Source organism: Eumetopias jubatus, unplaced genomic scaffold (genome assembly GCF_037043125.1).
Source record: "Eumetopias jubatus isolate StellerSeaLion01/CBP00866 unplaced genomic scaffold, mEumJub1_p1.0 scaffold_7, whole genome shotgun sequence".
Classification (NCBI taxonomy): domain Eukaryota; kingdom Metazoa; phylum Chordata; class Mammalia; order Carnivora; family Otariidae; genus Eumetopias; species Eumetopias jubatus.
In genome coordinates, this window is record NW_028274813.1 from 39,037,840 (window position 1) to 39,060,178 (window position 22,339).

Below are 22,339 nucleotides of genomic sequence, written 5' to 3' on the forward strand. Positions count from 1 at the left end.
TAAAATATTAAAAAAATAAAAACATTAAAAGTAGACTCCATACCCAACATGGGGCTTGAACTCAAGCCTGAGATCAAGAGTTGCACGCTCTACTGACAGAGCCAGCCAGACGCCCCAGAAATGCTGTATAGCTGGAACTGTACAGGATGTAGCCTTTTCAGATTGGATTCTTTCACTTAGTAATATACATTTAAGGTTCCTCCATGTTTTTTCATTGTTTGATAGCTCATTTCTTTTTAGTGCTGAATATTTCATTGTCTGGATGGACCACCATTTATCCATTCACCTACCAAAGGACAACTTGGTTACTTCTAAGTTCTGGCAATTATGAATAGAGCAGGTATAAACATCCATGTGCAGGTTTTTGTGTCAACATAAGTTTTCAACTCATTTAGATACCTAGTAGTAACATCTAGATCTGGTAGTACAACTGCTGAATCAAATGGTAGCCTCTATACCTTTTCATCAGGATCTTCACATGTTGTGTCAATGTTTACCTTCAAAATTATAGAACGGGTACTTCCTCACATTTGGAGCTTGCATCTGGAGTATGAGGGGAAAAAATGAGTTCACCGTAACTCCAAGATCTTTGGCCTAAGCAACTAGAAGGAAGATGCTACCATCTACTTAGGTGAGAAAAGAGTGGAAGGTATAGACTGGAAGTGCAAAATTGGACAGTTTGGTTAATTTGAGATAGATAGATAGATATATCAGCATCCAAGTGGGGATGTCATGGAGGCAGTTGGATATGAGACTGAAATTCAGGGGAAGAGATCCAGGCTAAGGACATAAAGTTTAGGGTCACCAGGAGCCCTAGTGAGTATAAAAGAAATCAGAGGAATAGTCCTGCGGTACTCCAGTGTTTAGAAGATGGAAAGACGAAGAATATTCAGCAGAAAAAAAGAAGAGTATTCAGTGGAATAGGACAGAAACCAGAAGAATGTAAATAAGTGTCACACAGAGGAAGGAACAACTAACTACTAAACGCTGCTGAGCAGTCAACTAAGGTGAAGACTGACGACTGACTGCTGGATTTAGCAACTAAGTGTAAGTCACCGGTACAATAATTTCAATGGAATGATGGGGGAAAGCCTAACTGGAGTGGGTTCAAAAGAGAGTAAGAGGGGGGAAAAGAAAAGAGAGAATGAGAGGAAGGGAAACAGTATCTGGCATAAACAAGTCTTCTAAGGAGTTTTGCTATGAAGGCATGGAGCATACTGAAGGAATGTGGAGTCCTTCTTAAAACAGAAGAAATGACAGATTCTTTGTAAATGGATAGGAAGAAAACAAAGGAAAAAAGATGATAAAAAAGAAGGAGAAGGGAGAGAGTGGCTGGAGGGATGCAGGTGAGAGCAAATGGGATCACAGCAGAAGTAGAAAAGCTGGCCTTAGATAAGAACACTAAGAGTTCGTCCAAAGTAACAGAGCATATGGCACAAATGAAAAATGGGAAGGTGTAAGTGGTGGCAAGAGCTTATAATGTTCATTTATGATTCCTTCTGTTTTCTCAGTGAAATAGAAATTGAAGGAATCAGCTAAGAATGTAATCAACGAGAATGTGTTGAAGGTTTGAGAGAAAGGAGAAGATATGAAAAAATCACCTCCTAATAGCAGAGTAAGCAAGTGAGTGAACTAAGGAAGTTAATAAGGATTGTGTGATAGTGTCATAGGTCCACTAGATACCGAATCATAGTGATATCACTCTGTGAGGTTGTTTTTCTTCAGGAACATTCAATTGCACAGGTGCATGCGTGAAGTAGGCAGAGTCACATTTAACCATGGTTGGATTTTGCCACAGGAGTAGGATGATAAAAGGGAGGAACAAGGGAGTGCTTGTAATAACGTACCATGAAACTCCAACTGGACAAAGAGGGGGTATATGGACAAGAGAGTGAGGGCAAGTACAAAGGTGGTAGGGTCAGTGAATTCCCTCCTGCTGATAGTGATGTGGAGATCAGAGGAGGGGACCTATGGGTTTATTCCCTAAGCACAGAAGTTTCCCCAAAGAATCACAATAAGCCAACTGTTTCTGAGAGAGTAGTGTGTACAACACCTTGCAATCTTTAAGGGTTTTGCATCAGTGAGAACGCATAATAAAAGCCAGTACTGACCAAAGCCTTGGCATTTTATATACATTAGTGTATTTCATTCTCACAATAATCCCAAAAGGAAAGCATTATCATTACCATTTTATAGACAAACCAAGGCTAGAGAGATTTAGGTACCTTATATGCTACCTCCGCTCCTCAAAACAGTCTTCAGAGACCTCAATCCCTATATAAAATCCAAAACAGCAGAATTTCACATGAAGAAATCCTTTATTTTTATAAAGATTAACATTTCTCTTGTACTCCAGGCAAATAAATGAAGAAGTTATTTTGTAAAGACTTATGATAGCCCTTTCTCTGACCAATCAATCTGACCTGAGTTAATACTCCTTTATGACAGTCCAATACACTGAGGAAAAACATGTAGCTACATGTGATTCTCTAGTCTTTTGTGTGTGCATATATACATACACGTATATATATTTTTTAAAAGCCTACCTCCATAGAGAATTTTACAATGACTGAAGGAGTTCAACGGAAGACAGGTGCGTCAATGTATATGAAGAACCATGAAGAAGTGAGTTCATGGACCAAGCAAGCTACAAAAATAAAGGAAAAGAAAAAAGAGAAAGAAACAGAGGTTTTCAGTTCATACGCCCCCTAAAGTAACAGAAAAGAACCAAGACAGTGTCAGAATTTTAAAGTAAAATATAGATGAACTGAAGGAGAAAAAAAATCAGCATTACTTGGAAATCTTCCTAAATTGAGTATCACTTCCAAATAATTGAAATTAATAAAGCATGCTATAACGTTTTAGTTAATGAAGACATAGTTGCCGCATGGTTGACTAACATATTATTCTTTCAGTAGAATACATAATAAAGTAACCTATTAAGATGTTAAAAACTACCACAATTAGGTAAAAATAATCTTGCCACAGAGAGAAGCAGAATTTCAAAACATGTCATTAAAATTCCAGTCAGGTTTCAGCAGGAGTTACAGATACTTATTTAATGCTATGATTCCTGAATTTGGGATGCTGTTATGAACAACTTGTACTTTCAGATTACTATCACTGCATTGTTTCCTAGTATTTTTATCTGTCTGCACTGTCACCCAAGCCCCTTGAAAGAAAAGGCATACATTTGCAGGCTGGATGGCCAAAGGTGCTGGTACAAGTTATAGCTGTGAACTGTGGATCCTAAATCAGTTCTGCCTAAGAATCATCAGGAGGACTTTTAAAAACATATTTCTAAATTGCAACTTAGATTCTTGGAATTAGAATCCCTGTGGTTTATGAATCTCTGTTTATAAAAAGATCTGCAGGTATGTCTGATGGCACAGACAGATTAAATAGAGTAGAGCTGAGTATGCTCTGGAGAGTCTTAAAATTCTCAAGAAATGCCTTTGGGCTTCTCTCACCTGTTCCAGCCAGAATCCTATTTTTATCTATTTTATGTATCTATTCTGCTTCTTAAAGTCTGAAAACTACAAAACCTGATAGAGCAAAGTGAATTCACCCACATAAGAATTAAACTCATGATTCTGGCATCAAAACTGACCTAATCCAAACATAAAAGAGACCAGACAGATAAAAAGACCAGGATTGATGGACACAGAATATTTGTTAATGCCATAAGAAAAACTCTACTAACGCAGTTCTGTAATTCATACACTTGTATTCATTGCAACTGAAGAGAAGCTAATACATGACTGAATTAAAGTTCCAAATGGAAAAATGCATATACATATCTATATTGTTTTAATTGCATATAATTCTGTCATTTTACAAAAAAACTACCTTATTCTAGACTTGCAATTAAAAATGTAAAACTAAATAAATCTGAAGTTTAGTGACCTTGCCTCCTACAGAGCAGGCAGGAATAAATCTGAAAAGGTGTTCTCCTTGAGGAAATAATCGCCCTACGAGAAATATGATCAGAATAAACACCTGCCTACTGCTTCCCCATAACATAAAGTTTGGATTCCTTAAAACCCTTTCAGGTGTTTCCCCTAATCTACCCAATCTAGAAAACTATGCTGTGTGCTGTAGAGAAAGGCAGGTAAGTTTCCTCCTCCCATTCTGTCTTTAAATATTCTCCTAGGATTGGGTCTATCTCTTCTGGCCTTTTGAAATTCTCCATTTCAACCACCCTGCCTAATAATAATGTATGCCTGCTGGAAATTAAATTTGAGCCATCCAATCCTATATGTGGTTATCATCTCAAAGGGCCGCTTCAACAAATAACTCAGCATAATATTTTTACTCACCTGTCTGAATGCACATACTAAGCAGGAGGTGAACTGAGTAAGAAGCCAGGAGAGCAACTATCAACAGCAAGAAACTGAAATATAAAAGAGTACATGGTCAAACCCCCACAAAGTTTTCTTTTTTGAAGTATCTCATTACAAAACAAATTTTTTTCACATTCAGATGTTCGCAGGAACTATCTTTGAGTAGTTGGATTATGGTCACTAAAGAAAATATTATTCTGTATTTACCAAATTTTATTTAAATGAAAATATACTGCTTTTAGATTAAAAAAATAAATCAGAAAGAAACAAACTGTATTTAAAACAAAAACAATTTTCCCCTTCAGCACTCTTGTCTGCTGACTGCTGGTTCAGCTATTCAGTGATCTTGTACTGTTTCCCTTTTATAACTATTTCTTCCTATTTTAAGTCTAAACAGAAGTTTTAGTTGTGAAATCTCACTGTCTTCTTTTTCCTTCCCTCCATCCCTCCTCTTCCAATGACTGTACCTCCCTATGATACCTTCACCTATAATACTGAGTTGAGACTACTTCCTAGGGGCATCTGGGTGGCTCAGTTGGTTGAGCATCCAACTCTTAGTTTCAGCTCAGGTCATGATTCCAGGGTCGTGGGATGGAGCCCCATGTCTGGCTCCCCAGTCAGCGGGGAGTCTGCTGAAGATTCCCTCTCCCTCTTCCCCTCCCCCCACTCACATACCCTCACTAAAATAAATAAATCTTAAAAAAAAAAGACTGCATTTCCTAGCATCCATTATACACATACACACTCACCAAATCAAACAAAAGCAGTTAACACACATCTATTGACACAATTTGAAAAGGTACAAATAATGTAATAATTAGGGTCCTTTCACCAAAAGTGTGAAAAGAGACAATATGCATAATTTCCTACTTATTCTCAGGAGGATACTGACAGGACAAGCTTCTTAGAAAGCTGGCACTAGTGAGTGCCCCAAAACTTGAAGAAATTCTTCACGGTCTACTTAATAGTTGTAATTAAGTAGCAAAGCTGAGAGGTACACTTGTCATTTGTATACAAGTACACTTGTCAGTACACTTGAGGCCTCACAAAATAACAGTTTGGTTATCACTAAATGGAAAATGTGACATGATTCAATAAGGACATGTTCAGTGGTATACAACTGCACGTAAGGCCCTGGAGTACAAAATGTGATTTTTCAAAGGGAACTCAAAAGAGTCCTATGATTATGTCTTGCCTAAGATGTCAAATACGGTTTTGAAGTTTTAAAATTATGAAAGTTTGTTAAGGAACAAAACAAACAAGCAAAGAGGGGAAAAAGAGAGAGAAATCAAGAAGTAGACCCTGAACTATAGAGAACAAACTGATGGTTACGGGGTGGGGGTGGGGGGGGCAGCGGCAACAGGTGATGGAGATTAGGGAGCGCACTTGTGATGAGCACTAGGTGATGTATAGAATGGTTGAATCACTATATTGTACACCTGAAACCAATATAATACTGTATATTAACTAAAGGGAATTTAAATTAAAGCTTTTAAAAAATTATGAGGGGCACCTGGCACTGAGTAGAGCATGCTTAGGGTTGTGATTTCAAACCCCACATTAGTGTGGATCCTACTTAAAAAAATATTTTTTTAGTTTTTAAAAATTATGAAAGTTTGTGCATATAACCCATTATAAAAGCAAGTTGGGGGGGCGCCTGGGTGGCACAGTTGGTTGAGCATCCCACTCTTGGTTTCAGCTTGGGTCATGATCTCAGGGTCACAGGACAGAGCCCCGAGTCAGGCTTCTGGCCCAGCGTGGAGTCTGCTTGAGATTCTCTCTCCCTCTCCCTCTCCCTCTGCCCCTCCTGCTTGTGCACACGCTCTCTCTCAAATAAATCTTTAAAAAACAAAAAAAGGCAAGTGGGTTACTTAAAAATTGGTTTGCTTATCAAGAAATTAAAAATAAAAGCAGAAAATAAACCTAAATGAGACTCGATGCATTTTAAATTTCCTGGTAAAATAGATCTGCTTCTATTGATAAAACAAATGCTAAATGCTAAAGATAAGGTCTAGTTCTAAAGGATTTCAGTTTAGCAGGGAAACTAATTTGCAAACAAATCACTATAACACATTATAATAACAGAATGAATATACAAAGTACTATGGAAACACAGAAAAGCCAGGAATGTCTCCTCTTTTGGGCCAACCGGAATGAGTCAAGTCTAGATGAAAAGGAATAGGCACAGAACACATGTCTAGACTCAGCGAAACAAGACTACCTAAGAGTAGGAACTTTACCCTCATAAAATTGCCATTTATAGGTAATCTGTATGGCTGATAAATTTTAATTCACTTTGGCTAACTTGACACAACAAATAGCCACTCTTTAAGTCATAAGGAGTGGCAAGTGTGGATCAAGTTTCCATTTTAAAAAATTAGCCACACTTTTGGATAAAAAATACCAATTATATTGCATCCCTCCAAGCTATAGACGGGCAACAATAGTAAGAAAATGCTAAAACCCCAGAAATAATTTAACTAGACACTGTATAACACCAGCTCTGGAGCCTATCTCTTTGCTTCTCAGTGTACTATCAAAATGGAAGAAAAATAAAAGTAACAGTAAAAGAAGAAAAAAAAAAAACTCACCTAAATCCAAGGATGCCAGTATGAGCCATAACATAAGCTAAGCCAAGGATGCCACTTCCCATGATGGCATTCGTCAAATTAAACACAGAAAAACCAAATGAAACACCTGGGGGTCCCTGTCTGTAAAGTTCCTGCAAGCACACAAATTTAATAGTGTTAAATGTTTGGATGGTGAAGTTCAAACTTCATCAAGAAATGAATGACAAGTTATGGAGAAAGTCTCCTGCAAACCAGAGGCACTGTGTGACACACTAGTTTCTCAAGCAGCACTGGTTTCCTTTCTTCCCTTCCCACCTCCCACTAGTGCAGCGCCAGGAATCTTGTTTCTTAGGAAAATCATCTCCACCAGTACGGAGCCCAGGGAGACTTCGGGAAAAGCCATGATTAACCTTGTGACTGCAAAAGATGAAGACAGGATAGGAATGGGGTGGGACAGAGAGAAGGGAGATGGCCTCAGTTCGTGTGATTACTGAAGAAATCCTTAGCTTGGGGCTGCTGGAGACCATGGTTGCTCCCCAATACTGGGACTGCAAAAGTAATCTCTGTATATTTAACGAATTAAGTCAGCTCAAATGCAAGGATGGTCAGGAATACCTTGCAATGACGATATAGTAAATAGAAGCAATTCACGTTGCTCTACCGAAGATACCCTTGAAAACACCCTCTTCCAAAACAGCATTTGGGAGCAAAGTCCTAGAAACTGTTACAGAGCAGGGACTCGACTTAAAAGGCCAAGGACCCATTGCACAGGCTTTAGGGTCAAGGAAGTACCTATGTACTTATCACCAGGCCACCTCCACTCCTTCACCGCTAAGGATCTCTCTATGAAGATGTTTCTTAGGCAGCCAATGACTAAGTCTAGAAAAGAAAAATCTTGTGACTCTGGCAAAAACCTCACAAGACTGCTGGAGGGAACAGGAAGTCCACAAAGACACTAACAAAGAGCACTGAGTTACATAACGCTAGGGCTGCTCATCCAGTCATCCTCTTCCACCTGTGCCTGCGCCTTCAGCTTTTCTTTCTGAGCCGTGTTACGCTGCTACCACATTCATGCACTCCGCCGGATCTCATCCGCCTCTGGTTGCTGCCTTAGGGCGCCACCCGCCAAGAGTCAGGCTCCAGCTTCTCCCTTATCCCCATGCCGCACCCTCACCTCCTTCTTTTCCCGGTCTTACTTGCCAGGCATTTCAGGGAAGCCCGGAGGCCTTCAGCACCGGGAAGCTAGCGGAGGCCACTTACGTTGCTTAGCAACGGGCTCAACTCTTCCGCCTCCGCCTCTTCGGGCTGCTGGGCAGAGACGTACCAGCCCCGCTCAGCGTTGTCGATCCCCCAGGGTGCCTCCATGCTGCTCGCTGGCCGACTACCAGGTCCATCTGCGAGCTACCACCCTCCAGTCTTTAGTCGCGTCGGAGGCGGGGCTGTGGGCCCGGCCCTTCCGGGTTCCGGTACCTCACCAGGGCGGGGAAGAAAGGAGGGAATCGACGCGATCTGATGACGCTCGCCTCTCGGTGGCGAACGGTGATGGTGTCGTCGAGGGCCAGCCTTCCACGAGCGACCCATTTCCGAGCTGCACCAGAGCATGAGGTGAGGGGTCTAGTCTCGGAGTCAACCGCGGAGCGATGCCAGGAATTGGGATGGTGACGTTGGTAAGGTGGTGACCGCAAGGCCCCTGAACGGAGAGGCTGGGAGTCGGGCGGCAGTACCCGTCCACCACCATCTGCTCCCCTCCGCGCGCCTCTTGGCGCACAGAAACGTCGCGAGGTCACCCACCGCCTGGGTGCTGAGCCTAGGTCCGAGTAGTGGCTAGGAAGGAATGAGTTTAATCTTTTCAAAAGCTTTCTGAAAGAGCCTTTCATTTTACACGTGGGAAACCGAGACTCGGGTTAAGATATTGCAAGATCACACAGCTGGTTAACTGCTAGCCGAATTTGAACCCTGACTGTGAAGTTTGAGAATTGCTTTACAGGGTCCTGGGGCAGGGCCCTTTCCCCTGCTAACTGGTTCTTTGGTATTTTAGAAGGCGAAGTGAATAACTGATACTGTGAATGAATGGAAGGGGCATGTAACACTTAGCAAATCCTAGTCCTCAGAATACCAAAACCTCAAGTCATAGGCAGGACTTGTGGTAGTAAAGCATTGAAGACAAACAATGTAGCAATATATTAAGACCACAGGCTCTGAAGTCAGTCAGACCTGGTTTTTAATCCTTGCTCAGCCGCTTACAGCAGCGAGACTGGGTGAATTAACCTACTTCTGACCTTTAGTTTGCTCGTTTTCGAAGTAAGGATGTGATACCACACACCTCCCAAGATTGATAATGTGTGTAAAGCATGTAGCAGTCAGAAGAATATCCTAGTAAATATTGCCATTGGGAAAGTCGTAAGTATAATGACCATTTCATTTAGAGGTGATCTTTTAACTCAAATCTCAGCCTTCCAATCCCACATGTATGCTATAGAAAATTGTCGGTGGAGAGGTTCATAGACTATAGGGAGGCTGATGGATCACTAAGCCCTTGTCCTGGCAGCAGGTGGGTTGAAGGTGCACATTTATTATTTATTGCTAATAAAAGACAAATATTATGGAAAAGATAGTATACTTGTCACCACTAGAAGTTTTAATTATCAGCATTTAGCGGTTGTTTAAAACTGTAGAATTTAGGGTTTTTTTTAAGATTTTATTTGAGAGAGTGGGGGGAGGGGCAGAGGGAGAGAATCTCCAGCAGACCTCCCGCTGAGCACCGGGCCTGATGCAGAGCTCAATCTCATGACCGCACTGGGATCATGACCTGAGCCTAACTCAAGAGCCTCACACTTCACTGACTAAGCCACCCAGGCACCCCTAGAATTTAGATTTTTATTCTTAAGCTATTGTGAACATGTAAGTTTGTAGTTTTATGGTATTTTTTTTTTAAATGCATCCTTTTTTTTAGGATCTTATGGAGGCCATTTGGATTCTCAAGAATACTTTTCAAAGTGGAAAGATGTAGAATATCTGAATCAGAATCATTCACTCCACTAGCTTGGACATCACAGATACAGAAGCTTAGCAGAGCACCTGGTATTTTCTTGTTGGATCAAAGAAAAAGATTCTCAACCATGCCTGAAATAGAATCAGACCAGAGAGACTCTGAATTGTTTTCACCACCCTCTAATGTTCGAGGAATGACAAAACTTGATAGAACAGCTTTTAAAAAGACAGTAACCATCCCAGTGCTTAAAGTAAGGAAGGAAATAGTCAATAAATTGATGCGATCCCTTAAAAGGGCAGCACTGCAGCGCCCAGGCATAAAACGTGTGATTGAAGATCCAGAAGATGAAGAAAGTAGACTAATTATGTTGGATCCCTATAAAATATTTACTTATGATTCCTTTGAAAGAGCAGAACTCAGTATTTTAAAGCAGCTTAATGTCAATCCACAGATATCTAAATATAATTTGGAACTAACTTATGAAAACTTTAAGTCAGAAGAAATCTTGAAAGCTGTGCTTCCTGAAGGTCAAGATGTGACTTCAGGTTTTAGCAGAGTTGGACATATTGCCCACCTGAACCTTCGAGATCATCAACTACCTTTCAAGCATTTAATTGGTAGGTGTGTCTTTCATGTACTAGAAAGTAATTAGCAAGTCTTAATTTTAGTTTTAAAAATTATTTTCTTAGATGTCAAATTACAGAAGCAGGACATTTTATCATTTTAATTTTAAACTGGATCTTGGGCTACATACCCTCTCTTTTGAGAATAGTTTTGGAATATTCTTTCCCGAGTGATAGCAAAGCTCTAAAAATCATTTCAGGCTTTTGTGTATACAGTATACAAGCATAGATTAAACTCGAATCTTTCGCTGTGGCAGAATTCTTTGGCATCTTGTCATTTTGCTACACAGGACTTATTAGACCCTCAGGACTATGTTGAATTCTAGGTTTCTTAAATTTTGAGTGTCTTTTTTTTTTTTTTTTTTTTTTTTACTGTGAGAAGAACATTTTATTTTATTTTATTTTTTTAAAGATTTTATTTATTTATTTGAGAGAAAGAGAGAATGAGAGATAGAGAGCACGAGAGGGAAGAGGGTCAGAGGGAGAAGCAGACTCCCCGCTCAGCGGGGAGCCCGATGCGGGACTCGATCCCGGGACTCCAGGATCATGACCTGAGCCGAAGGCAGTCGCTTAACCAACTGAGCCACCCAGGCGCCCAAATTTTGAGTGTCTTACCATCAAAAGTGCAAGACCTTTACTCATGCTTTGATTCAACTGATTGAGCCTCTTCTATATGTCAGGCACCATACTTTGTTTTTTAGTGCCCTTAGCCTTTTAGAAATGGTGCTTTTGTGGGATGCCTGGGTGGCTCAGTTGGTTAAGCATCTGCGTTCAGCTCAGGTCATGATCCCGGAGTCCTAGGATCAAGTCCCACATGGGGCTCCCTGCTCAGTGGGGAGCCTGCTTCTCCCTCTGCCTGCTGCTCCTCCTGCTTGTGCGCGTGTGCTCTCTCTGTCTCTTCCTCTCTGACAAATAAATAAATAAAATCTTTACAAAAAAAAAATGATGCTTTTGTATGTTGTACCTCTGTAAGCCCAAGTTTGAGCCTGGGTCCTTTATCCTTTGGGATAAGAAAGAAGTAGAAGACTAATCATGATTGCAGTTAACCTTTTACAAATATTTGATGTCCATGTATTCTCCAGATTAATTTTTTTTAATGTAGAGTAATTGTCAGCACTTCTGGGAATTATTTTCACCTTTAAAATGTAGTTCTCAATATTTTGCATGGGTAGAATTTCAGAAATAGGCTGTTATGCATTTCCTTTGTTTTTATTGATGAAAGGGGCTAATAAAATAAATAAGCAGATATTTATAATTATAACTGGGTGCAAATGTCAAGGATAAACTTTGCTATGAGTCATTACTTGTCATAACTCAAACATGCCTTTTGGCATCTCTCCTTTATAAAGGGGCACTCAAAGATTAAAAGTGAAACATTCTCATACAGTGATAATTTTAAAACTTTTACTATAGACTTTCAGAATTGGTTTTGGTTTTTTTATTTCATGCCTCATTTCAAACTCCTGTACATTAAAAATTGAGGTCTGATACCTGAAGCGGAACAGGATAAGAACAATGATTGGCTAGAGTTTATTGATATTATCATATTCAAAATCAGGTAGCTAATTATCAGAAAGAAACTGGACAAATTTTGGTTATATATCAGTGTATTTGTATTTTTGAGTACTTTTTACTAACTTACAAATCAAGTTATCTTTATGCAGTGAGATTAGCATATAGATTTTTTTTAAAGATTTTTTATTTTTTTTATTTATTTATTCATGAGAGACAGAGAGGGAGAGAGAGAGAAGCAGAGGGAGAAGCAGGCTCCCAAGGAGCAGGGAGCCTGATGCGGAACTCGATCCCAGGACCCTGGGATCATGACCTGAGCCGAAGGCAGACGCCCAACCATCTGAGCCACCCACGCGCCCTAGCATATAGATTCTTAAAAATTTTTTAAGTGCTGGAAAAAGTAAACTTTAATTAAAGGGCATCAATATATCATTTCTGGTGTATCTTATTATCTTTGTAGCTTTTTCGGCTCTGGCAAATACTTGACAAAAAGAACAATTTAAGTAAATGAACATTGTATTTAGATAAGACTCTAAAGAATCTGTGTTTCTTTTTTTTAAGACTTTTTTATTTAAGAGAGAAAGCGCACAAGAGAGCGGGTGGGAGGGGTCGAGGGGTATAGGGAGAGGGACAAGCAGACTCCCCACTGAGCAGGGAGCCTGAGATCAGGACCTGAGCCGAAGTCAGATGCTTAACCAACTTAGCCACCCAGGGGCCCCAAGAATCTATGTTTCTTTTATTTGAAAACTTATTTTGCTGTTCTGTATTTCCAAAGTGAAGGCATCTGTTTCAAGCACACAGTAAAGCAGACATTTGGTTTGGGGCCAGTGGGGACAGGCTGGTGATTTCTGAGATTTGTTGCCATGCTCCTTACAGATCTTCTTTCTGTTCCTTACCTTATGGTCTACCTTTTTGCTTATTGTTGTGTATTGGTCCATTTGAGATTTAGTAAAAAAAAAAAAAAGGAAAAATATTAGGTAGACCCAAACTCCTCGAAAATTTTTCTTTATTTTTTTTTTAAGATTTTATTATTTGACAGAGAGTGAGAGAGCATAAGCAGGGGGAGCAGAAGAGGCAGAGGGAAAAATATTAGGTAGACCCAAACTCCTCAAAAATTTTTCTTTAAAAACGTACCCATAACGGGGCGCCTGGCTGGCTCAGTCGGTTGAGCGTCTGCCTTTGGCTCAGGTCATGATCCCAGGGTCCTGGGATCGAGCCCCGCATCGGGCTCCCTGCTCCGCGGGGAGCCTGCTTCTCCCTCTCCCACTCCCCCTGCTTGTGTTCCCTCTCTCGCTGTATCTCTGTCAAATAAATAAATAAAATCTTAAAAATATATATATACCCATATGGTTTTTTGTGTTTGTATTGAAGGCTACATTAACTTTACTAATCTGTTGAATTTTTAGAATTGCATGCCACTATATACACACTAGATGCAATTTTTGGATCCATAAACCAAAAGAAAATGGTTTACTTCCATTTCATATTTTCAGTTTTATTTTGCAGCCAATTGGCAATATTTATTATGGATTCTTCTCTTTCAGGCCAAGTTATGATTGACAAAAATCCAGGAATCACCTCAGCAGTAAATAAAATCAATAATATTGATAATACATACCGAAATTTCCAAATGGAAGTACTATCTGGAGAGGAGAACATGATGACCAAGGTATGGAGTATTTTATTGTCTCTTAGGTACAGATTTTATCGATTAATGTTTAGAATCTTAATAGATGACAAAGATTGAAAATATTTATAATAACCTAGTATTGACAAGTATGTGAGAATGTGAGCATTTGTATATCCTTGTGATGGAAGTGCAAATTTGATACAAATACTCAGGAAGAGTAGATGGTAATATATTGCCATTTTGAATAGGTACATCCTCTGACCTAGCATTGCATTTACAGGAAGTTATTTCAAGGATATAATTGGACAAAACTGTAATGATGTATGTACTAGGTTCTTCATTTTTATGATAACAAAACAAACAAAGGAATGGAAACAACCTAAATGTTCATCAACAAATTGATCAAATTCTGGTATATAAAATATAGAGTAGTATATAGAATATAGCTCTTATTTTAACTAAATATTTATGTAAATATGCACATATATTAGAATGTTAACAGTGGGCATATTTTTATTTGATGTAGTTACTAGTGACCTTTGTTCTCATCTTTATACTTTTCTATTGAGCACATATTTCTTTTATAAGAAAAACAAATCTATTTCAAAGAAAAAATATTTTTAATATGTAGGAACAAATTCCTGGTACCCCCAAAATATCATCCTCTACCCCCAAAATCCTCTGAAGTGCTGGAGAATATAAACTTTTTTAAGCCAAAAGTCTTAGATGATTATCTATTAACATTATATGAAATTTTGTACCCAAGCTAGGAAATAGGTTAAACTCGCTCCATAACTTGACAAAAATTTTAATAACAAAGTCCTCTTAAATGTTAGATATGTCTTTTTGTTTGTTTAAAGTTATTGTTTAAATTCTAGTTAGTTAACATATAGTGTAATGTTGGTTTAAGGAGTAGAATTTAGTGATTCATCACTTAACATGTAACACCCAGTGCTCAGCACAAGTGCCCTCCTTACTGCCCGTCCCCCATCTAGCCCATCCCCCCGCCCACCTCCCCTCCAGCAACCCTCAGTTTGTTCTCTATACAGTCTCATGTCTGCTTCCCTCTCTTCCCCTCCCCCCACATTCATCTTTTTTCTTAAATTCCACATATGAGTGAACTCATACAGTATTTGTCTTTCTTTGACTGACTTGTTTTAAACAGGACTTCGTAAAACTCAGAGAGTTTGCAAAATAATTATTTTTTAAGATTCTGGGCCACATAGACTTAGGTGAATATTTTAGGTATAATAATATTTCACCATAATAGTAGCAGAATATTAAAATACCATTTACTACACGCTTACTATTAGGCCTGAGCTAATGTTTTAAATATAACAAATTCTAAGAAGCCCACAAGATAATGGTGGTTGTTTTTAATATTCTCTTTATGCTGGGCGCCTGGGTGGCTCAGTTGGTTAAGCGAATGCCTTCGGCTCAGGTCATGATCCTGGAGTCCCAGGATCGAGTCCCACATCAGGCTCCCTGCTCAGCAGGGAGTCTGCTTCTCCCTCTGACCCTCCTCCCTCTCGTGCTCTCTTTCTCTCTCTCTCAGATAAATAAATAAAATCTTAAAAAAAAAAAAATATTCTCTTTATGCAGATGAAGTAACAAGGTATGGTTGTGCAGGGTGTTTGGAGCCAGGCTTCTGACTCCAGAGTTCATGCATGGTCTTTCCCTGTATAACCTCCATGGCCTACTGCTTGTGTATAATGTATGAGTTCTGTTATGGCAAGTAAGATTTGAATGTGAATCCTTTGCTGGTATCAGTGCTTATCTCATCATACACTGATTGAATACTGCATATTCATTTGGTACTGCCATTTAGGATAGCAGGAGGCATCATTCTCAGCGATCTAAAAGTTCTGAGAAACCAATGTAATTTTTAAAATGGCTCCTGATTTCTTAAGCCAATTAAATTTGTTCTTAAGATATATTTAATACTTAGCATTTATACCATAAAATAAATGTAAAAACTCACTCAGTATAATTCCTTTGCTTCAAACACAATCACATTTAAGTTTGACTTTAGGAGCTCATGCAACATCTAAGTACTTTGTGTGTATATTGTGAGGAAAAAGATTCCTGATGCTGACTGGGTGAGTGAGATATCAAAGACAGTGTGAGTAAAACCAGAAGGATACTTAGAATGTATTTTTTTTTTAAACTAGTACTGTGCTTCACATTAAAAAGGGGGAGTAGAAAGGATATTCCAGGAAAAGCATCCCAAGACATATTCAGAACCTTCCAGTTTGTATATCTAGAAAGAGTTTTAGTTGGCAGAATAACGAAGGAACATTTCCAACTCTGGAGCCTTAACATGGCCAGAGCATCTGATGTGGTTGGGAAGAAAAAATATTTACACAAATTTGAAGGCAGAATATTCCATGAAGGCAGAATACAGAAAATATATCTCTATCAGATTTATGGAACTTAGGAACTTTTTTGGCTCTTTGATTCTTCATCCATTAAAATAAGGGCTGAGGTCACATTCCATGACTTGAAATGATAGCTGAGGTCACATTCCATGACTGTAATTTTAATTTTGTTTTCTATTTTCTGTCATGTTTATCATAGTCCCAAAAGAAATGGCATGAAGTCTTAAATGTGTTCAAGACTTAGCTTTGCTGTATATATTTAATCAATGAAAACTCAAATTTGGGAAAAGAGAAAATAACGGAATGACTTGTTCTGTACACTGGCTTTAGTTTGTAGACATGAAACTTGCAAAGTCCAAGTAACTATCTAAAAACATAGTAAAATACCTCAAAATTCATTGGTACATAACAGATCTATCATGCCTCCCTCTTACAAACTGAAAACTAAGGAAGCTTATCTGCTGAGTGGAAGTGCTATCTGTAACTTAACTAGTCATCATGAAGATGTGTGTGGTGTGTTGTTTCAAATTATAGGTTTATTTTCCTCTCCATCAGGTGACAAAATAGAGTATGATTAAGCCAGTCAGTTGGCCTGTCTGAAGAATTCCTCATGTGATTTGGGAACCACTTTATGGCCCATTAGAATGAGATGGAGAGACTCTTCTCATGTCAGAGTCTAATATGGGTTGTTAACTGGGCTCAAAGATAGCATAAACCCCAGAGCTCTAATTAAAATGCACTGTTATTTGCTCTTAAATGTAAATGTATGTGTGTAGGTATATCCATCCAGTATTCATGGCTGGAATTTAAGACTAAACAGGTTAATCAAAGTATAATACCTTTTTCAGGTTCAAGAAAACAGCTACACCTATGAATTTGATTTTTCGAAAGTCTATTGGAATCCTCGACTCTCTACAGAACACAGTCGTATCACAGAACTTCTCAAACCTGGGGATGTACTATTTGATGTTTTTGCTGGGGTTGGGCCCTTTGCCGTTCCAGTAGCAAAGAAAAACTGCACTGTATTTGCTAACGATCTCAATCCTGAATCCCATAAGTGGCTGTTGCACAATTGTAAATTAAATAAAGTGGACCAAAAGGTGAAAGTCTTTAACTTGGATGGGAAAGACTTCCTTCAAGGACCAGTCAGAAAAGAGTTAATGCAGCAGCTGGGACCACTGTCAAAAGAAAAAAAACACTCTGTGCACATTGTCATGAACTTGCCAGCAAAGGCTGTTGAGTTTCTCAGTGTTTTCAAATCGCTTTTGGAGGGGCCACCATGCAGCATTGAGTTCCTTCCCATAGTGCACTGTTACAGCTTTTCCAAAGATCCTAATCCTGCTAAGGATGTTCAGCAACGAGCTGGGGCTGTGTTAGGCATTTCCTTGGAGGCATGCAGTTCAGTTCACCCAGTAAGAAATGTAGCCCCTAACAAGGAAATGTTATGTATCACCTTCCGGATTCCTGCTGCTGTACTCTACAAGAACCAGACCCTAAATCTAGGTGAGCAATTTCTGGGAAATTAAATGTAAACCATAATAGCCTTCATGGAGCTTTCTTAGGCTAAATATATTTTATTTATTAAATTTGGAAATATGTTAAGCTAATTCTAGTTAGATATTTCAATTCAGGATTCCTTGCCACTCAGCTGTGACTCGTTTCTCCCAATTTTACAAATATCAGCATGGCATATGCACTGTTCAGTCTAGTAGAAGGCTATTTCATTAAAATAATAAATTCCCATGGGAATGTTACTATTTGATGTATAAGTTGAGTATTAAAAATCTTTAAAATGCCTATATTATTTGCTTTTTAAAAGTATTTTCCAATGTTAAGTATCTTAACTAATCTAGGTTTTCTGGATTTGTTACAGACAATCATGATGATCCACCTCTTAAACGCCAGAGGACAGATAAATAAAGTCTTTTCAGAAGAAAAAACTCAAATTTCCTCACTTAATTGGAAACGTTTTCTCCCTCTCCCCACTAGACCTTTACATAATGAAATATAATTTGTATGATTTCATAAAATTTTAGCAGTTAACTTTTAGTATTGAACACTTCTATTTTATCCTTGCTGTCTTATAAGTTGAAGATTATCAAATTAAAATTTAAATGACATAAGTCTACTAAGTATAGTTTATCTGTTATAATCTTACAATCTAAATTATATCTAATTCTTCATTAAATATATTTAAATATTGACTCTCTCCTGGGAAAATAGTTTTTGAAGGTGGGATAATTGCTAACTAAGAAAGTACTAATTAACCACTTTGCAGTGATCCTCAGTTGAAGAGTGTGCCTAAATTTTATATAAATACCCCTAACTTATCACTGTATAAGTAATAAAAATGAAATTATTTAGATCAGGGATGGCAAACTATGCCTGGCAGGCCAGATCTAGCATACCACCTGTTTTTGTACGGCAGATGACTGGAGAATGGTTCTTATACTAATGGTTGAAAAAATTAAATCTTGTGACATGAAAATTATATGAAATTTGAATTTCAGTGTCCATAGTTTTTTGGAACACACCATGCTCATTTGTTTACACGCTGTCTGTGGCTGCTTTCATGCTGTAATGACAGCACAGTTGAGAAGTTAACAACACACAGAAAGTGATTATCAACAGTTCACACTGCTACTCGGCATACTCCAAATCACAGGGACATGGTTGTAACTCAACAGCATTTTGAGTGCCATGTAAATCACCAAGCTATAATATTTTTTTATTGCTAGTGTATATTCATTATTTCAAAACAAGAAAAGTGGACTTCTAATGCGCTTTTAAGGCACATTGTGTGAGTGTGAATTATTTTGATACTGGATTAGGTAACAAAGCATCTATACCTGAGCTAAAATACAATATATGTTGACATTACCAATAGAGGCACTCATCATGGGATTTTCCTCACAAGCAAGCCAACTGTCAGAAAAACTAGAAATTTAATCTGGAAATATCTCAATATAGCAGAATTTCTTCACAAAATAAAAAATGAAAATGAGGGTGCAACTGAAGTCTCCAAGTGACTCTTTTGTAAGCCAAGCAAGGAGAGCCGTTTACTACTGATGGTGAGTTAATTGTATTTGAATGCACCAGCCACAGAAATGTATCCAGAGAAAAATTGTTTAGGACTATTGGCCTTTTGGCAAGAACAGTTGCTCAGAGTTTAGGACTTTGTGAGCAAAATCAAGTCAATTCAGAAAGTAAATGATTTTGACTCTTGATGAGTTGGCAGATGTTACTAATACTGTTCAGGTCTTGTTTATTTGAGACATCAGTGCTGAATTTAGAGTTACTGAAGAATTAGCTTCTATGAATACTCTGTATGGAACAACTATGGGTATTTTTTAAAAAGTTGAGAAAACACCAATTCTGTACAACCTGAAGTAGAATCTGCTATGATGTGTTACAACTCTGGTTAAAACGTGCAAAGTAGAAAAAGATCTAGTTGGAAAAATATATAAAGCTTGTGAAAATGTAACATATTTAAAACCTGTGGTTATTCACTCTATTATTCACCAGCAAGTACCCTGCAGAAGATATTTGAATCTGTCATGTGTTACTGAACCAGTAGTGTTAATGGTAAATTTCATTTGCTTTTGTGGATTCTAACCATGATTGAATTTTGTCAGAAATTGCTCAACCTAAGTTTGATTTGCTTAGCAATTGTAAGTTTGATTGCAATTTTTTGAGCTCAGGGTCAAGACTGAAATTTTTCTTAACAAGAGAAACCACTCTTAGAACATTCTAGAACACTGAAAGGCTCTGGAAATTAGCTTTTGCTAATGACTTGATAGTAATTCTTAAAGATTTTAACCTATATATATTAGGCAAACATAACTTCATTGTGAAACTGTGGTCATTTCAACAACTGACATTTGAATCGCAGTATCTTGTGTTAACACATTTCTCACGCTATCGAAAATTAAAACAAGAAATAAGATTTCCCTCAAATTAGCAGTGGATACAATTTCTGTGTTCAACATTTTTGGGACCTTCGTGAAAATGCAAATAAAAGGAAATTTACATATTTCAAAATCCATTTACCTATAATTGAGCTTCTACCTGCAATTGGAAGTGATCAATGTACTATGTAATGACGTGCTAAGGCAAATATCAAGGGAAGAATCTAATAGGGTTTTACAAATGCCTTCCAAGTGATGAATATGCCCAGTTAAAATCTTATGCTTCTAGACTGATGCCAGTATTCTGGCAGTATCTATTTGTGTGAAAAGACATTTTTAGAGATGAAATTTGTAAAATCTCATTATAGATAACCATTAACAGGTAATCATTGATAACTGATTTTGATGATAGGAAACACTTAGAACCCCAATTAAAGGAACCAGTGTTATTCCCCAAAAAAGGAGTTAAAACAATGCAATTATATATACCCAATTATATTTTGAATTTTGTTCATTAAAAACATTGTACCAACTTATTTGATCACAAAGCCTAAAATAGTTACTGTCTGACAGCCCTACAGAACAAGTTTGAGGACCACTTATCTAATTCATTACAAACTCAAATGCCTTCAGAAGCGAGGCAGGTAATATAAATAGATGAAGGCAATAAATGCTAAGAAGTGTAGGAAAGTAATGAATTGGAGCCCTCATCCCTTATCTAAAGGCACTTAAAAATGGTTTTTGAAACTCAACCAGACTTCCTCTCTGCAAGACCTTGGGGGCTAATTCAGCCAGGGATTGCCAGTTTGGGACTTCTAGTTTTCTTCTCCTCCCTCCCTTCCAAGTGAGGAGTATGTAGGTGAAGGGTCAGAAAGCTTTTGGTAAACGACCAGACAGTATTTTAGGCTTTGCAAGTCATAAGGTCTCTTTTGCTGCTCAACTCTGTCGTAGTAGCCCCCAGAGCAGCCATAAACAATACAGAAACACTGTATGCCAAAACAACTTTATTTATGGACACTGAAATTTGAATGTCATATGCTTTTCACTTGTTAAGAAGTATATGATTTTGGCTTTTTTCAACCTTAAAAAAATGTAGACATCAATCTTAGCTCATGAAGCATACAGAAACAGGTGGCAGTTGGATTTGGCCAGGGGTCTACAGTTGGCATGATCTAGGTGAAGAGGATTTTAATTTGCAGGTAGAAGAATTTTTTCCTAGTACTGTACATTGATATGCTAGGTTATAAATATTAAATATGGGTACAAATGATGTTTTTATTCATACATGGAAAGTGGTAAGATTCTTGCCACTAGTTAGTCAAATATGCAGCCTCTATTAACATCTTAACTCCTCCCCGTTTTCCCTCAGAGTGGGTAAGTGAATGTATGGGGTTATTTCATTATTTAAATCTAGGCCCACCCTAAAGTTTTAAATGTGATACCTGGTAACTGAACTCTTGATGTCCACTAGAAAATGACAGCTATAAAGCTCACTGGATACAATTTTTTAATTTTCTTAGCTTTTTGACAAGTTTTCTGTCACCTTAATTGGATTTTGAAATAATTACCACCAGTTGACAGCCTAACGATAAGAAGCTTAGTTCAAATATTTAGTGAATGAAATTAAGGAATACTAATAGTGCATTCCAACTATGATGTAAATGTATTCGATACCATTAATATCTGTTTAAAAGGAAGGTAGTTAATAGTCAAATGATGTTCTACATAATGAATTTCTCAGAACTTCTCTCAAGGATATAAATAAGGTGATTAAGTTGATGTCATTTATATGCCATAAAATAAGTAGACACTTGATCTGTAAAACTTCCTGGAAATCTTAAGAAGTTTGATTACTCAGACTTGGTTCTACACAGCCTGTTGTTTATTAGCTTGACAGTTTGATATTCAACTCTGGAGCATGGATTCTGACCACTTGGGTTCAAGTCCACTCTGCTACTTTTAAGTTGTATTGACCTTCTGCAAGTTAGTTAACCTCCCTATGCTTCAGTTTCTCCATCTGCTAAAATAGGGGAAATAATACTAGCATTGTAAAGATTAGGTAATAATACACAATACATGAAGCACAGTACTTGGTGCATAGGTAATGCTCAGTAGTTGTTAGCTATTGTTTCTGGGCTAGTATTGTACGAAGTTAAAAGACTTAATTGATGTATATGAAGGACTTGTACAGCCTTTTGTCTCTGAGAAAGGAAATCACTAGGGGGATGGGGATAACCTCATCAATTTAGAGTATTTCTGTTACTTAGTGAATTGTCATTAAGTTACCTTTCACCATTCCCTTCGCTCTAATAAGGTCAATTAAAACTTATTTGCCTATTGAACAAAATACAGCAATAGTAAGAACAAAATATTTACAAATGTA

The 22,339-nt window shown here is 37.9% G+C and overlaps 2 protein-coding genes across 5 annotated transcripts in view; one reads left to right on the forward strand and one right to left on the reverse strand.

Annotated features, from left to right (window-relative positions):
• SLC38A6 (solute carrier family 38 member 6) overlaps positions 1-8,373 on the reverse strand; it is a 62,712-nt gene extending 54,339 nt beyond the window's left edge. For 2 of the 4 annotated variants that reach the window (XM_028114008.2, XM_028113935.2), the window contains exons 1-3: positions 8,174-8,373; positions 6,935-7,065; positions 4,320-4,393 (exon numbers count right to left, since the gene is read on the reverse strand). In XM_028114008.2, the coding sequence (XP_027969809.1) occupies positions 4,320-4,393; positions 6,935-7,065; positions 8,174-8,278 (310 nt within the window). In that variant the 5' untranslated portion in view covers positions 8,279-8,373. Of the gene's footprint in view, positions 1-4,319; positions 4,394-6,934; positions 7,066-8,087 lie in introns of all 4 variants that reach the window. The other 2 variants (XM_028114067.2, XM_028114138.2) reach the window with 2 other exon arrangements.
• A 43-nt stretch (positions 8,374-8,416) lies between these two features.
• Positions 8,417-18,091, forward strand: TRMT5 (tRNA methyltransferase 5). Its single transcript, XM_028113835.2, has 5 exons — positions 8,417-8,518; positions 9,867-10,522; positions 13,585-13,709; positions 16,897-17,551; positions 17,922-18,091. Exons 1-5 carry the CDS (start codon positions 8,514-8,516, stop codon positions 17,966-17,968), a joined length of 1,488 nt encoding a protein of 495 aa, XP_027969636.2. The 5' UTR covers positions 8,417-8,513; the 3' UTR covers positions 17,969-18,091.
• The last annotated feature ends 4,248 nt before the right edge of the window (positions 18,092-22,339 follow it).

Bases quoted from the DNA above. Each gene is read 5' to 3' on its own strand.
- TRMT5 (XM_028113835.2), top strand. The intron at 10,523-13,584 runs GTAGGTGTGTCT...CTTCTCTTTCAG, and splicing joins ACCTTTCAAGCATTTAATTG to GCCAAGTTATGATTGACAAA. The intron at 13,710-16,896 runs GTATGGAGTATT...TACCTTTTTCAG, and splicing joins AGGAGAACATGATGACCAAG to GTTCAAGAAAACAGCTACAC.